General features: G+C 37.5%; 1 protein-coding gene across 8 annotated transcripts in view; it reads left to right on the forward strand.

The window, feature by feature from the left end:
* The window catches only part of DSE (dermatan sulfate epimerase), a 72,148-nt gene extending 57,037 nt beyond the window's left edge, over positions 1–15,111 (forward strand). For all 8 annotated transcript variants that reach the window (XM_001502677.7, XM_070223675.1, XM_070223672.1 and 5 more), the window contains 4 exons: positions 3,840–4,093; positions 6,993–7,232; positions 10,093–10,300; positions 12,416–15,111. In XM_001502677.7, coding sequence (XP_001502727.2) covers positions 3,840–4,093; positions 6,993–7,232; positions 10,093–10,300; positions 12,416–14,177 — 2,464 coding nt within the window. In that variant the 3' untranslated portion in view covers positions 14,178–15,111. The remainder of the gene's footprint in view (positions 1–3,839; positions 4,094–6,992; positions 7,233–10,092; positions 10,301–12,415) is intronic.
* The last annotated feature ends 1,639 nt before the right edge of the window (positions 15,112–16,750 follow it).

Here is a 16,750-nt window from a genome sequence, read left to right on the forward strand (position 1 = left end):
ATGTTGACACATTTAGTTATACAGTATAAAAATAAATCACACTTGTTATCACTGACCTCATCAGAAAAGTCTTTAAGTACAGCATTTTTAACCCATTAGTGCTTTTGTACCATCAATTCAAATATCAACATATAATATCTTGGTATTATTATGGAAATAATTTTTAATTGAGGATCCCCTAAAAGAGTCTCAGAGACCCCAGGGGCCCATGGACCTTACTTTAAGAACAGCTCTCTAAGGGGAGAAATAATAGCTTATAAAAGGAGGGCTACAGTAAAAGTTTTCCTAACTAACCTGCTCTTAACTGACTTGCCGGTGAAATTAACCACCGTTCCTTGGGTAACCTGGCAGCAACTCTCACAGAATGCTGAATGTCAAGGTTGGTAGGCTCCCTCCCCCATGACAGTTCATTTCTGTTCCCAGCAGTTGAGTTATGTGCTTAGGAAATGTCAGTTGTATTTGTTCTCAAACCAGTTTTTGCCACTTTCACTAATACCTGTAATTACACAATTTTAATAATATTTTATAAATAGAGTAAATGTGAGTTCAAAAAGAAAAAGAACTAATGTTTCTAAAACCAACTTAAATGCCTTGGAATGAGTTACTATAGAAATTGATGTCATAATGTAGTGTGGATGAGATTTATAAAGGTTTAGGGAAAAATTCACAAAAATCTAGAAGGATTCTACATTCCTTCATATGTGTCTTTAATTTCTTCCTATGTTATAAAGAAACCAAAGCTGTAAATTGTGATGGTGTGTTATATGTGTTCTTTGCAGGAAATAACAATGAAACTGATCTGTAGACCCATATTCAAAGAAAGGGCCTTTAGCTCACCTTCAAAAGACTGATGAATATGTGTACATAGAGATATTTTAAGTTGAAATAAAATTCATAAATTAATACCTGTATCATTTTTTTATGATTCTGCATTTAACCAGCTTTTCCAGTAAATTTATTAACTCCTAGTTAGGATCACATTGAGTAAGATGGTTTCTTTGCTGCCATCTATGTGCTAGAAGCAAATTTCCTTTGGTTTCCGTGACAGTAAAATATGCTCCCATCCATTATTGCATTTTGCATCCAAGCCTGGGTGAGATTGTACTGGTAAAGGACTTAGATAGCCTTGGAGCAATATAGCTATTACAGATCAGATTTCATCATGATATACTGGTGAATTTGATGGTACCATAAACTTTTTTTCTTATCAGTGTGCTAGTATTTTGTTGAATTGAAAACTGCTTGGAATAAGCAGCTGTGTGTAGGAACTTGGAAATTTTTGTCGAAATTGCATAGCAATATTTCCGGATGGATGAGAATTATATTAAATGTTCTTTTATCTATAAAAATAAGTTGATTGGTTAATCAGATGTGTCGGGGTTCAGTAGGTGGTAGCAGTTCATTGATGTCAGCTTTATCGTGGCTAGGTGTGTATGCTGTCATTTACAGATGCATTGTGACCTGGTGTAGAGGCACAGGACTAGGAAACAAATGACTTGGATTCTCTGGCTGGCTCACTAATGAGACCACGAGTCTGTGAAAACTCGATTCCTAACACCCTGGCAGTGAGTGTGTAGTGTGAGTTGTTTTTTTCCTAGAAGTAGGGAATTAGTTCACACTCTTCAGAGTCTGTTTGCAACCAGTACACACACTGGCGAGCTGACTGGCAAAGGTAGCTTTGCCTATGATCCAATGGTTAAGAAACTCATCAACCTTAATCATTTTAGTACCAAGCTGTATCAACAGCACAGCTAACCAAACCCTGAAATTATTATTAGTACCAAGGGGTTCCTCCAAATTCCTGATTTCATAATGATCACATATTCATTGTCAACAGTGTGGCCTAGTTTTATAGGCTTGTTCCTTCATTTATTCTTTCTTTCCAAAAATATTTATTGAGAGTCTACTATGTGCCAGACACTGTTGTAGGATTGGGGACCCAATAGTGAATACAACAGAGGAGAAAAGAAAACCCTGCACTTGTAGAACTTGAATTCTAATAGGGCATACATATGCGTATATGTATGCATATACTTATACATATACATACGTAAATGCTAAGAGGACAAAAAGGAAGGGAAAGGAGATCTTGTTGTTTTGGGAGTGATTTTGAAATTCTGACAGAGTGACCAGATCATGTCTTTGATAGAAACTCCTAAAAGAAGAACACAGTCTAGAAGAAGCAGTCTCTTGGAATATTTTTAAGTATTCTTAACGTGGGGTCTCTGGGGTTTGTTTGGGGAAAATATTGCATCTTAATATTCACTAACTCTAACAGAAATTTAGCATTTCTTCCAAATCATGAATGTCGATAACCAACTATAGTAATATTGGGAGAATCTGTAACTTTGTCACAGACAGGTCTCACAGATATTTTCATATCATATTATGGTTATTGTATACATCTCAGAACATTGTTTATGCTCATTACTATTTATAAATTGTGGTAGTTACTATCCCTGCTGTCAAATCTTGTTGTTTAATGCCTTAATAAAGAAACACATATATCACAATTTTTAAAAATTTCTATATTGAGGGGCTGGCCCCGTGGCCGAGTGGTTAAGTTCGTGCGCTCCGCTGCAGGCGGCCCAGTGTTTCGTTGGTTCGAATCCTCAGCGCGGACATGGCACTGCGCGTCAGACCACGCTGAGGCAGCGTCCCACATGCCACAACTAAAAGAACCCACAACGAAGAATACACAACTATGTACCAGGGGGCTTTGGGGAGAAAAAGGAAAAAATAAAATCTTTAAAAAAAAAAAATCTATATTGATAGTTATATTTCAAAGTCATAGATTTCCTTGTATCCTTAGGTATTGTATCTTATGAATTTTAAAACATATTGAGAAAGAAGCTAAGACTTCACTATATTGCCAAAAGAGGCTCATGGCATAGAAATGTTAAACTTTAGTTTAATCCCTAGTTGAAAACTTTCTTCCACCTCCCACAAGTACAGCACACTCTTCATTTGTTTCTCTCTCTTAGAGATTACTCAAATACATCCTGAACAGATGGGGAGGGTTTTCTGGATAATTCCATAGAATTGTGATTGTGAAAGATCCTTTTTAGCTTCCTGTTTAACACTATTAAAATACTTGCAGAACAATGTAGCAAGTCAAGCAGAAATTGGGCTTCCTGGAAAATGACGGTTTAATACTTCACAGATCAGCTTTTATACTTCTATGAAAAATATCCGAAGGACCCGAAGGCTGTGCCGTTCATTTTATGAGAAAGAGTGAGATGTAGAAATCTGAGTTAGAATCAGCTCATTTTACTCACTTATACTAGTTTTTTAGCCACTCACTTCATCATGGCTTTGGCTAAGAGGGTCTGTACAGATTGAGAGGCGATAAACTATAGACCATGGTACCTTCACCTTGACCTAGGGGAAATAAGATGGGATATACATGTTCAACTGATTTAGCAAGGCAGCTGTCAGAATAGAATGAGAACCTCTTATACAGGTGAAAAAGAGAGGGTGAGCACTAACTCAATGGGTACTCCAGAGAATTTTGCCCTGCCACTACACGTTAGTCTCTTCAGATCTCTTTGAATATATTCTTCTACATCTCATCAACAGTAAGAAATCAAAAGTAAAAATTCTCAACATCTTGATGTTGCCAGAAGCCTGAGGAAAAAAAGTGTTAACACTGTAATTTTCACATTAGACAAACTTTACGCTTGGGTCTCATATGGAAGGAAGTCGATTCTGTGTCTTTAAACCTCTTGGATTATATCTTCACTTGTGCCCTTTACTTCTGAGAAATAGAGATTTAAAAAGTGTGATGAAAGCTGTGAGCCTTCTTTGCAATCATTTGCATGGTTTATTTTCCTTTACAGGTTGGTGAAAGATGCTCCTTGGGATGAAGTCCCGCTTGCTCACTCCCTGGTTGGTTTTGCCACTGCCTATGACTTCTTGTACAACTACCTGAGCAAGACGCAACAGGAGAAGTTTCTTGAAGTGATTGCCAATGCCTCGGGATATATGTATGAGACTTCATACAGGAGAGGATGGGGATTTCAATACCTGCACAATCATCAGCCCACCAACTGCATGGCTTTGCTCACAGGAAGCCTAGTTCTGATGAATCAAGGTGCGTGGACATGGCCGAGGGGAGGCCCAAGTTGACATCAGTCATAGTAGCCATGTTGAGAGCAAAGCATTTTTATAACCAGTCTTAGTACATGTTCATACTTGGATCCTAACTAAGCCCATGAGATGAAGTAATATCTAGGGCATCTCTTAAAGAATTGAGAGACACCTCTTTCCTCATTTCAGCTAGTTACGTTAATCTGCAGGTTATTTAATTATGGCCTTTGATTGTACCAAGCCATATCCTTATAGCACAGGATCAGTGGTGGATATTCATTTTTCCAGAGAATTTTGACAGTGAAGAGATAAATGGAACTTTCAAAAGCCAAATAGGTGGTTTATTATTTGAAATGAATGTTTGTCAAACACAGATGTGTATCCTTATATCGCTACTTTTTTTTTCTCTCTAAAGACTTTAAACCACCAATCTAGATCATTTAGGTCAAACTTGGAAGTGACTTTTGTGGATTGCAAAGCTATTTTGCCTTAATGTATTATGTAATTGCTAATATTGCATCTTCTTTGTTCTTGTAATTCTGATTTAATTACAACTCCTATGGAAGTCTATAAATGATTAAATAAGATTATATTTAAGAAAATCAGCCCCCATATCACAGTGAATTATTAGAATATTAAATATATACATGAAGCTGGGAAATCTAAAAGAATTTAACTCTTGATTATATTCCCCATAAGAATTAGTAGGCATTTTTTAGATTATCCAGCATCAGATTTTACCCAATTCTAGCTTTCTCCCTTGTCACATCAACCAACTATCACTTTTAAGTCAGTCTTAGAGGAAAAGAAACTGATACTAATTGAGCACATGACGTGTGCTAATCCTTGTCCGTATTTTATCTAATTCTCACATCAACCATATAAGTTGCCTGGGATTTGGATCCAGTTCTGGCCAAACTCAGAGCTCAGTCTCTTCCTACTATATTTTGTTGCCTCTCTTGGAATAGAATTTAATTTACAGTAATTTAAGGAAAGCTTAATGAAGAGAATGAGTTTTCATCCTAGCTCTCATATCCTAGGATATGGATAAGTGGGATAATAGAAAACATTCCAGGCATGGTATATGGATAGTAGAAAAATGCAGGGCATGGCATCAATAACAATATCAATACCTCATATTGACAGATATGAAGTTTAAAAAGGTGGTAGGCCTTGCCTCATATCTCCTGAACAGGGTTGCTGTAAGGGAAAAATAAGGAAAGTCAGGTAATGTGATAGCCAGGGAGAAATGCATAGCAGGCCAGATTGTAAGCATCAGTCATATTGGTATCTAGTTGGAGATGGAGGATACAGAGAGGAAGAGGTGAAGATGATTGGAATTTTAAACCCTAATGACTGGAGAATGGAAACTGAAAATGATCCAGAACAGTGGCAGGTGTGGAGCTGGATGGGAGAAGGAACCAGGGTACAATTAACAGTCACCTCTGCACAGCCACGCCTGAGAACAGTGCTGCCCCCATGAGGTGGGAGCTGGATCTTACTTAGCCTAGGACCTTGGACTTTGGCTGGGAGCTGGTGGTACCTGGGCCTCGGGAAGCCCCCCACACCCAGCACACCTAGTAGGCTGGGGTAGAGTGTTCAGCACTGATGATCACACACATGTCTGTGGGAGTGAAGCAACAAGACTCCACCCACATTAGAAGGCAATGAGCTTAATTTTATCTCCATAGGTTGTATGTTTTAATACAAGCAAATAAAACAAACCTTAGATCTAAAGGCCTAGGTTCAGACCAAAGATCTGTTCATTTTTAGTCATGTGCCAGAGGTCTTGAACAAGTCAACCTTTCGGTAATTTTGGAGTAATAATGCATAATTGAGTTGTTAAAAGGATTAAGTAAGATTGTGTTCAGTGCTGTGTAAATTATAACTGTTATAGAAATGTGAGTTGTTGTTACCTAAATGCTAGTCTCTCAAGAATTATAGAAAGCTAGCATTTCTGAGTCAAAAGGATTTTACAAAAATTTTTAGACTTTTAATTTCCAGTTGGGGAGGTTGAAAAATGTGACAGGTTGAAGAAGTGCTTGAATAAAATCATGTAGCTCATTTTTGGCAGATTCTGAACTCCTAGTTGATTTTTTTCACCCTTAGATTGTTACACCCATGGTCTCTCCACCCCACTGTGCGGGCTTTTCAGATCCTAAGGAATCGAAAAGCACAAAAATGATGAAAAATTGTCTTCTAATGATCGACCAAATTAAAGACTGTCAATTTAGTCTTTGTACTATTTACAGCTTATTACAAATCCTATAAAATAATGGTGAAAGTTTTGTAAAGTGATAAACTTCAAAAAATATTTTCAGGGGACAGCCTGGTGGCATACTGGTTAAGTTCATGTGCTCCACTTCCACGGCCTAGGGTTCGCAGATTCGTATCTCAGGCGCGGACCTACACACCACTCATCAAGCTATGCTGTGGCAGCATCCCACATACAAAACAGAGTAAGATTGGCATAGATGTTAGCTAAGGGACAATCTTCCTCACACACACATACAAAAATTCAAGTAGTAGTTCTTAGGAAAACTGAATAAAAGTTTCAATATACAGATCTTTTCCTGAAGACAAAGTTATGTGCAATTTGTAATCTTAGATGTGATGTGGTTTCAGTTTGTTAAAAATTGGAAGATAACTGATACTCATTTAAAGGTTTATTTTCATTTAATTAATAAATGACCTGTATTCAAGAACTTCTTAACTTATATAATGGACCCATCACAAACCTGGAATAGCAGGATATTATTTATAATGTTGATACGTGAGAATTTTACAAAATGCAATTTGTAATGCAACTTAGCCAGATAACTCAGAGGGTTTTCTTTGGCTGTATTTTTGTTTATGTTTTGTTGCAGCCTCAGTCATTGTTTCCATGTGTTTTCATCTTTTAGGGTATCTTCAAGAAGCTTACTTATGGACCAAACAAGTCCTGAGCATCATGGAGAAGTCACTGGTCTTGCTCCGAGAGGTGACGGACGGCTCCCTCTATGAAGGAGTTGCATATGGCAGCTACACCACTAGATCACTCTTCCAGTATATGTTTCTCGTTCAGAGGCACTTTGACATCAACCACTTTGGCCATCCATGGCTTAAACAACACTTTGCATTTATGTATAGAACCATCCTGCCAGGTATAGTGAGGACTCAGAAGTGGGAAAACATTAAACTATTGGAGTTTTTTTCTGATTATGAAAATGAGCTAGACTAAGAAAAGAAATGTGGGGTTTGAGTCATATTGAGATTAAAGATTTTTTTGAAAAATCAAAGAAGAATTCAATTCAAGAGTATTTTTAAAATATTTTGAGAGCTACATGAGGATTTGTGATTTAGGTATTGTAAAGCTTGGAGCATAATGGTTCAAATATAATAGCCCCACAGTACTTTTATTTTCGTATGTGTACAAACTTGGGTACATATACAGACTCATTTTCATGAATCTAAACATTTATGATTACATGTTAGTTTTCCTTTTTGTGTAATCCCCAGTCAATACTATTTTATTTTGTTTTTAATTTTTTCTTCCAAATTATACAGGCATGATTCAAAATTAAAGATTACACCTACATGTTTAAGTTGGAGCTTTAGTATTTTCCTTAAATATTTTAATGAAATAAATAGTATAAAACATAGAAAATTAACCAAAAAAATGAATTGCTATAAAACTCCTAATTTCTTGTTGCTGTGTAGCTTAGCCTCTTAAGAAAACTGGCTCTACAAAAGGATATATATGATTTAAGAACTTATTCACTTCTAGGAAAGCCTCATAAGTTTCCTTATTTCTAAACAGGACTAAGATATTAGAAAAAGTTTAGGAGGTAGATTTTTATCCGGATGGGTTTTTTTCCCCAATGAAATGCAATTTTTAGATGATGATTCTAGACCTACAGCAAAGAATCCAGTAGTTAAGTCTCTTTGCTCCAGTTCTATACGCATGGATTGAACAGAATCTTCATTATTGGATTAGTTATCCAAAAAATACTTCAGAGCAAGAGAACCACATTAAGATTTAGTTCAGACTTACATTCAGAGGGCTAGTGTTTTATGGCTTATTCTTAGACATTCAGAAAAGTCCTATTTTGTAGTTTATCTTGGTTAAAAAAAAGAAAAAGCCCATCTAAAGCAAGGAACCTTTAAGGAATCTCAGAGCTTTGTAATTTGAGCTGAGATCTCACAGCCATCCAGATCAGGCCTGGGTGTGCTGTGAGCTGTGTATGTGGCTGCTTCCTAAGCTGGAAAAGACAGTATAAACATCTCTAAGAGGGAGATTCATATATTTGTGTCAATTAATCCAACAAACCTTTATTGAATATCTCTATGCCAGTCACTGTACTAGGCAGGGGATTCAAAGACACATAAAACATATCAGCTGCTTTCAGAGGATTCAGAGAATCACAGTTTATAATAAGATTCACTTGGAAGAGCATTTACTAAACTGGTAAAAGCAAAAACATTAGCTGTAAATTATGTAAGTATGGTCATGATAGCATTTTAGAAGGGATTCTGTGTTAAGTCAGTGTGTTCTCAACAACATTTCTCTTTTTTCTCTACAATTGCTATTCTAGTAATGAATACAGTCGTGCCTTGCTTAGCAACAGGGATATTTTATGAGAAATGTGTTGTTAGGTGATTTCGTTGTGCAAACATCATAGAGTGTACTGAAGGGGAACAAAATTTGTCACCCCAAAATGTGTCTCTTTAACATGAAGATTGTTTTAGGGTGAAGAAGAAACAAAAGACTCAGAAAGTTTTTCTTATTATCTCCCCCTTAACTGCCTAAAAGAATTAAGATTAAAAAATCTGTATCAGGGAGAGAGCTGTCACCTTAGCATAACATGAACTAGGTAGTAGACAGGGAGGAACTTAGAAAAGCCTGTTTGTTGGGCTCCCCTCTGTGTTCTTCTGTTTCTGTGTGGCCAAACACACGCTTGTTTTCCAAACATTTCCTCCTTTTCATCTACCTATGAATTGCCTTCCTTGCCTTTGAAACTCCTGACTCTCCCCATCCCCAACATCTTCTTTTGTCTGTAGTTGAAGATGGTATTTAAGGTGAGGGCTTCAGCCATTCTGGTGAGTTTCTTGGGTTTCCTGGGTTTCTCCCACGTATGTATGTTATTAACTTTTTGTTTGTTTTTTTCCTGTTAATCTTTTGCATGTCAATTTAATTCTTAGACCAACCAGAAGAATCTAGAATGGTAGAGGAAAATTTCTTCCTTCCCTACAGCCCTTACACAAACCTAGATAGGAAAGCCTACTATAGGCCTAGGCTATATGGTACTAATCTTATGGGACCACCATTGTATACGCGGTCCATCGTTGACCAAAACGTTATGCAGTTCATGACTGTATGTAACTAACAAGAGAGTTAAAATACATGACACTGATATCCAGTCTTACCTCCTTTTGTTTTTCTGACCTATTCCACTATGATCTTTGTATTTGCTCTCTTTTCTTTAACTTCCAGCCGTACATACTGGCAAGATCTTCTCTGCGAATTGTTTTCTTCCTATAGAAATTCAGTTTCTCCCCTAAACTTTATAACTTCCAATTTATTGAAGCACCTTATGTTATTATCTTGGCCTATGATGTGAGATGAGTTGGTGGGAGAGCTAGTGCTCATTTCAGATTCAGGAACTCACCATGCACAAGGGAATAATCCACGTATCTATACAAATATAATGGTATTTAGCATAGACGTTCGAAAATTAGGAAGGTGGGCAATATACGTAAGCATTAATAGTTGTGGCATTTCCATTACCAGTGGCAAGATGCCACATAACAAATACAAACTTGCACACAAGATTTGTGGAAGGCCTTCAACGAGATTCTGATTAACTGGTCTAGGGTGGAGGGTGGGCATTGTAGCTTTGCTATTTTTATCCAAGATACACAATTGATTCTAATTTGCAATCAGGATTGAAAATCATTGTTTAGACCTTTATGGGAGTATGCAGTTTTAAATTTATCTTAATTCTGTCAAACTTCTTTCCCCAGGGTTTCAAAGAACTGTGGCTATTGCAGACTCAAATTACAACTGGTTTTATGGCCCAGAAAGCCAATTAGTGTTCCTGGATAAATTTGTCATGCGTAACGGCAGTGGCAATTGGCTGGCTGACCAAATCAGAAGGAACCGTGTGATGGAAGGTCCAGGGACACCATCCAAAGGGCAGCGCTGGTGTACTCTTCACACAGAATTTCTCTGGTATGACACGTTGGGCTAGCTTTAAAGAGAAATTGTACCCAGGGTACAATGTGCTAGTTTTTTGCACTTAAAAAGAAAAACTAACCTAAAGCACTTTCTAACCCTTTCTCTGTGCCACCTAAGTACTTGTAGCTTCAATTCAATTCATATCACAGTGTTGGAAACTCTGTTAGAAACATTTCCTTACATTTAGGATCTAATTACTGTTTGCGGTTTTTGGTTTCTTGTATTACAAATGTCCTAGGCTCACACTATTTCATAGATATGCATGTTTTGACGGATATCATTTTTGAAATCATATAAAGAGAAAACCACAAAATTTAAACTGGGTTATTCTGAAAATCACACCAACAAAAAAGGTAGTAAAATATTTTGTTTTGTTTTGGTAAATGGAGCATTATAATTTTCTAAAAGCAAAGCTGTTACTAAATTTTCAAAACTATTTAAGTGTTTGACGGTATTTGACAGTTTTACTTTGATAATAAAACAACCATGTAATTTTTTTGCCTTAATCTTTTAAGCCCAGTAGGAGAAGCCAGGGTCTCCTTTTTAAGTACTGCCAAATGTATTGTTGGCATCCAATAAATTAAAATAAAAATTACAGGGAACTGGTTAATCATTAATTCCTGATGTCTTTTCAAGCTCTTGAAATTTGCGTTCAACTCCAAAATAAGCTTCTGTGGTTTCATTGCTTTTCTTCATTGTTTTTTTTTTTAATTTAAACAATTAGGAGGGAAAAAAATTAGTAAAGTGGTAACTGTCTACAGTTCAGCCAGCAGTTTTTAAAACTATTTTTGCAGATGAACTGAATATATTAATGTGCGACCATTCTGACTCCTTTTAGGGGTAGGAAGTAATTATTTAATAGTGTTTTCACTTACGCATAAATAAGCAACCAAGAGAGTTCTGTAAAGCTGGTTGTAGGAGTCAGATTAATACTAAGTCTAACTCGATTGAAAATCTGCCTTTATAGGGATATGACCAAAAACTGAGAGAAGGATGATGGCCACTTCAGATTGTATCTGGATTTGTTAAATGATAATAATTAAGCCAACATTATACTAGATCTAAGTAGAGACACAATTTCTGATGTCTTGACACTGAGACTCTTGAACAACAAAGACAAAACAGCCAAAATCAAGCACCAATAAGATTGTCTACCATAGGTGATTAGAGAAAAGTATCTAAGAGCTAAGAATAGGGTCTGCCTTTCTTCTCTTGAGCAGCAAATCTCAAGATCTATGAACAGGTTCAAGATCTATGAACCTGTCAAGGCTGTTATCTCAAATCATCAAAGCAAACAGTCACCTTCATTACTATATTTTGAGCCTTTCTGAATCAAAAACCTGTGTTCTTAATCACTGTGAAATGTTTATTATTGTATTACTTTGATATAAACATTTATCCTAAATAAAAATAAGCCATTTATTGTCCAAAAAGCATGACACCATCTTCAGATTAAAATAAAACAAAACCTTTGGATCTGGGCTAGGCAGTGGCAGCCACAGTTGTAAAGCCTCAAGTATTAGATCGTTTCCTGAATTTTATCCATTTTTATTCTTAGATGTAGTATTGGCAGTATGTTATCCACTATGTGAAAGTCAACTCTACTTAATTTTTTATTTTAGAGGGAAAAATGTACTCTACAAAAGTTTCAGTAATATCAGTTGTTACAGAACAATACTTCATTACAACTCAAGGCTTGTTAGAGTCCAGACTCTAACACGAGGCTCCCTGGGATAGGAGCCCCTCAACTAGGCGTCTGGATGAAGTGCTTAATTCTGTGAGCCCCAGTCGTTTGGTGGCAGCTCTGAAATGATTAAGTGAAGACTGTCCGTGTAGTAGTTAGCAGCAGCAATCATGTCAGGCTCAAACCCCAGGATCACAGTTGTAAAGATATCTTCCTCTCCCTTTCACCAAGTGCTCCCCTACACATGCTGATTATCCGTGGCTGTGTTCAGAAATGTCCCTAATCCAGTCTCCACTGCCAGTGCTCTGGGAAGCATTTGTGTGTTGTTTTCTCCAGCCACATCACCATGTGGCATCACAGTTCTGGTGTGTTATTTTTACTTCTATCAGACAACTGCTTACTTTTTTAAAAATTAATTCTTTCAGGTATGATGCCAGCTTGAAATCTGTTCCTCCTCCAGATTATGGCACCCCTACATTGCATTATTTTGAAGACTGGGGTGTTGTGACTTACGGAAGTGCACTGCCTGCAGAAATCGATAGATCTTTCCTTTCCTTTAAGTCAGGAAAACTTGGGGGACGTGCAATATATGACATTGTCCACAGAAACAAATACAAAGATTGGATCAAAGGATGGAGAAATTTTAACGCAGGGCATGAACATCCTGATCAAAACTCATTTACTTTTGCTCCCAACGGTGTGCCTTTCATTACTGAGGCTCTCTACGGGCCAAAGTACACCTTCTTCAACAACGTTTTGATGTTTTCCCCGGCTGTGTCAAAGAGCTGCTTTTCTCCCTGGGAGGGTCAGGTCACAGAAGACTGCTCATCAAAATGGTCTAAATACAAGCATGACCTGGCAGCCAGCTGTCAGGGGAGAGTGGTTGCAGCAGTGGAGAAAAATGGAGTGGTTTTCATCCGAGGAGAAGGTGTGGGAGCTTATAACCCCCAGCTCAATCTGAAGAATGTTCAGAGGAATCTGATCCTCCTGCATCCACAGCTTCTCCTGCTTGTGGATCAAATACATCTGGGAGAGGAGAGCCCCTTGGAGACAGCAGCAAGCTTCTTCCACAATGTGGATTTTCCTTTTGAGGAGACAGTGGTAGATGGGGTCCATGGGGCTTTTATCAGGCAGCGAGATGGTCTCTATAAAATGTACTGGATGGATGATACTGGCTACAGTGAGAAAGCAACCTTTGCTTCAGTGATGTACCCTCGGGGCTATCCCTACAATGGGACAAACTATGTGAATGTCACCATGCACCTCCGAAGTCCCATCACCAGGGCAGCTTACCTCTTCATAGGGCCATCCGTAGATGTTCAGAGCTTCAGCATCCACGGAGACTCTCAGCAACTGGATGTGTTCATAGCCACCAGTGAGCATGCTTATGCCACTTACCTTTGGACAGGTGAGACCACAGGACAGTCTGCTTTTGCACAGGTCATTGCAGATCGTCAGAAAATTCTGTTTGACCGGAGTTCCGCCATCAAGAGCACCACTGTGCCTGAAGTGAAAGACTATGCTGCTATTGTGGAACAGAACCTGCAGCATTTTAAGCCAGTGTTCCAGCTGCTGGAGAAGCAGATCCTGTCCCGAGTCCGGAACACAGCTAGCTTTAGGAAGACTGCTGAGCGCCTGCTGAGATTTTCAGACAAGAGACAGACTGAGGAAGCCATCGACAGGATTTTTGCCATATCACAGCAACAGCAGCAGAAGCAAAGCAAGTCAAAGAAAAACCGAAGGGGAGGCAAACACTATAAATTTGTGGATGCTGTCCCGGATATTTTTGCACAGATTGAAGTCAATGAAAAAAAGATTCGACAGAAAGCTCAGATTTTGGCACAGAAAGAACTGCCCATAGATGAAGATGAAGAAATGAAAGACCTTTTAGATTTTGCAGATGTAACATATGAGAAACACAAAAATGGTGGCTTGATGAAAGGCCGGGTTGGACAGGCACGGATGGTGACAACTACTCACAGCAAAGCCCCGTCACTGTCTGCGTCATATACCAGACTGTTCCTGATTCTGAATATTGCTATTTTCTTTGTCATGTTGGCAATGCAACTGACTTATTTCCAGAGGGCCCAGAGCCTCCATGGCCAAAGATGTCTTTATGCAGTCCTTCTAATAGATAGCTGTATTTTATTGTGGTTGTACTCGTCTTGTTCCCAGTCACAGTGCTAGCACAGAAGCTATAAATTGCTTCATCATTTTGAGGTCACGAGTCTATGCAAAAAAAAAAAAATCATTGCCCTAGTTTGTCATTGGATTTTTTTTCTCAGATCCATTTTAACAAAGTAAGGGGAAGATATTTTCACACAAGAAAGCAGATAAATCAGAATTGGAACAGGCAAAGAATTTATCAAAGGACTAAGACTAGCTCGGTTGTCACACGGTGTTTCTGGAAGTGTTTGGCTTGGCTAATTTAGCAGTCCACTTAAGACTACTCTAAGAAGAAACAAAGAGTCTGGTTTAAGTAATATTTTTTCTTAAGAGACACAAAAAAGATTTAGATAGAATTGGATTTTATTAATATTAATTTAATGCTATTAGCAATCTCCAGATACTGTTTTATGAAAAGACTGAAGCACACGATTCTGAGAAATACAGAAATTTTTTTTAATGGTGTAGTCATGTTGAAAAATAAATGTTGCTAAGTCCTGGTATGGTGGCGTCAACTTCCTTAGAGAGTAGTTCATTAGTTAAGTGAATAACAGCACCTGTATATTGGATTACTATTCAGATAACATAGTAAAATGATGGCAGAAGATCATTAAAAACTTAAAATATATTTCCAGTAGAAAACATATATATATGAATGACTATTTCCTCGATGATGTTGGTCTTTGCACACACAAAATTGATTGCTTTTATGAATCCATTGGTTGTTCAATAAATAAGACAATAATAGGTAACTTAATTTTCTATTTTCCTTATATGGAAAACTGTTGTAGATCCAATGACTAAACTTCAGAATAAAATACTTTATATCGTAAACGTTGATTTCAATACCAAAGAAGACGGGGAATCTGAAAGTTGAATGTGATTCTTATGTTTATTAATAGAAAACTTTCTTCAACTTTATTTTGCTAAATAAACATGATATTTGTGATTTTTCTATAGTGTCTTTCTTCTTTTTTCCTTTACATTCAACACGTATGGAACAATTTTGAAAACTTTGAAGAGACATGTTTATTTGGACATGCGTTAACTAAATTTATGATGTAGTGTTTGAATTGAAAGAAGTAATTTTGCTGCTTATTTGCTTTTTAGTTGCTTAAACATATTTTAAACATTTAAAAGAAAAGCCAGCTTCTTTTTTGTTTGTGAGGAAGATTGGTCCTGAGCTAACATCTGTTGCCAATCTTCCTCTTTTTACTTGAGGAAGATTGTCACTGAGCTAACAACATCTGTGCCAGTCTTTCTCTATTTTGTGTTGGATGCCGCCACAACGTGGCTTGATGAGCAGTGCTGGGTCTGCGCCCGGGATCCGAACCTGTACACCTTGGGGCGCCAAAGCAGAGCACGTGAACTTAACCACTACACCACCAGCCGGCTCCAAAAGTGAACTTCTGATATTTAAGTAATACCAAACTTTTAACAACATACAATTTTGGGGGCTGGCCCCGTGGCCGAGTGGTTAAGTTCGCGCACTCCACTGCAGGCGGCCCAGTGTTTCGTTGGTTTGAATCCTGGGCGCGGACATGGCACTGCTCATCAGGCCACGCTGAGGCAGTGTCCCACATGCCACAACTAGGAGGACCCACAACGAAGAATATACAACTATGTACTGGGGGGCTTTGGGGAGAAAAAGGAAAAAAATAAAATCTTAAAAAAAAAAAAAAAAACCATACAATTTTGGTACTTATCTTCAATCAAGTCCTCAGGCAGTAACAGCAGCACCAATTCCTGGAAACCTATTCCACAGTTATACTTCAGCATAAAAAAATGAGCTACTTAAAAGGAACTTAAGAGTAAACTGTCTTACATTCAGCATATTTGAGTCTCATATGTTTCTCCCTTGAAAAGGGAAAATCCATTGGGCTCAAATATTATAATAAGAGCACATTCACTGATTTATAGGTCTAAAGTAATAACGATCTTTTCCTTCTACTTGTCCTTTTTGTTCATGGAAATACCAATATGTAAGAGAAAATAAGAATACTGAGAAACTCTTTGGAGCACCTTTTTGCACTTCTAATTTTGAACCTTCTTACAGAAAGAAAAACAAGTTTGACTTTTAACTGTGCTTCGCTCATTATACTTGGAACCTAGAAAGTGACTTCTGAGGAAGTATTTTTTTTTCTTTCATGAGAAGAGTCTCTAGGGAGGATGTCATTACACACTGTTTAAAAGAATAATGTTTTCAAAAGAATAATGCTTCCGTTTGTCCTGCATGGATGCTGTTACTAGGATTTAAATTTGCTTTATGTGACAGATTCTCCGTTTACTTAACCTCATTCAACATTCCTCTCTTCTACTCTTTCTCATTCAAAAGGGTGAATTGTCTGAAATGATCAAAAGAATTTTGAAAAAAAGGGAAAATTGCTCTTTGAGGCTACCCAGCAAACCTGATCTCAGATCCAAAAACTCAGGCATACTTTCTAATTGAGATGAAAAGTGCAAGCAAGTGCCAAAGCCAGCTTTCCTTTTGTTTCCATTAGGTTAGGACAGACATAAATTCATCACCATAGCATCATCCCATCTAACACGTTAGCTCATTTTTTAAGTAATTTTTTGAAATATGGTGATCATGT

Source organism: Equus caballus, chromosome 10 (assembly GCF_041296265.1).
Source record: "Equus caballus isolate H_3958 breed thoroughbred chromosome 10, TB-T2T, whole genome shotgun sequence".
Taxonomy (NCBI): domain Eukaryota; kingdom Metazoa; phylum Chordata; class Mammalia; order Perissodactyla; family Equidae; genus Equus; species Equus caballus.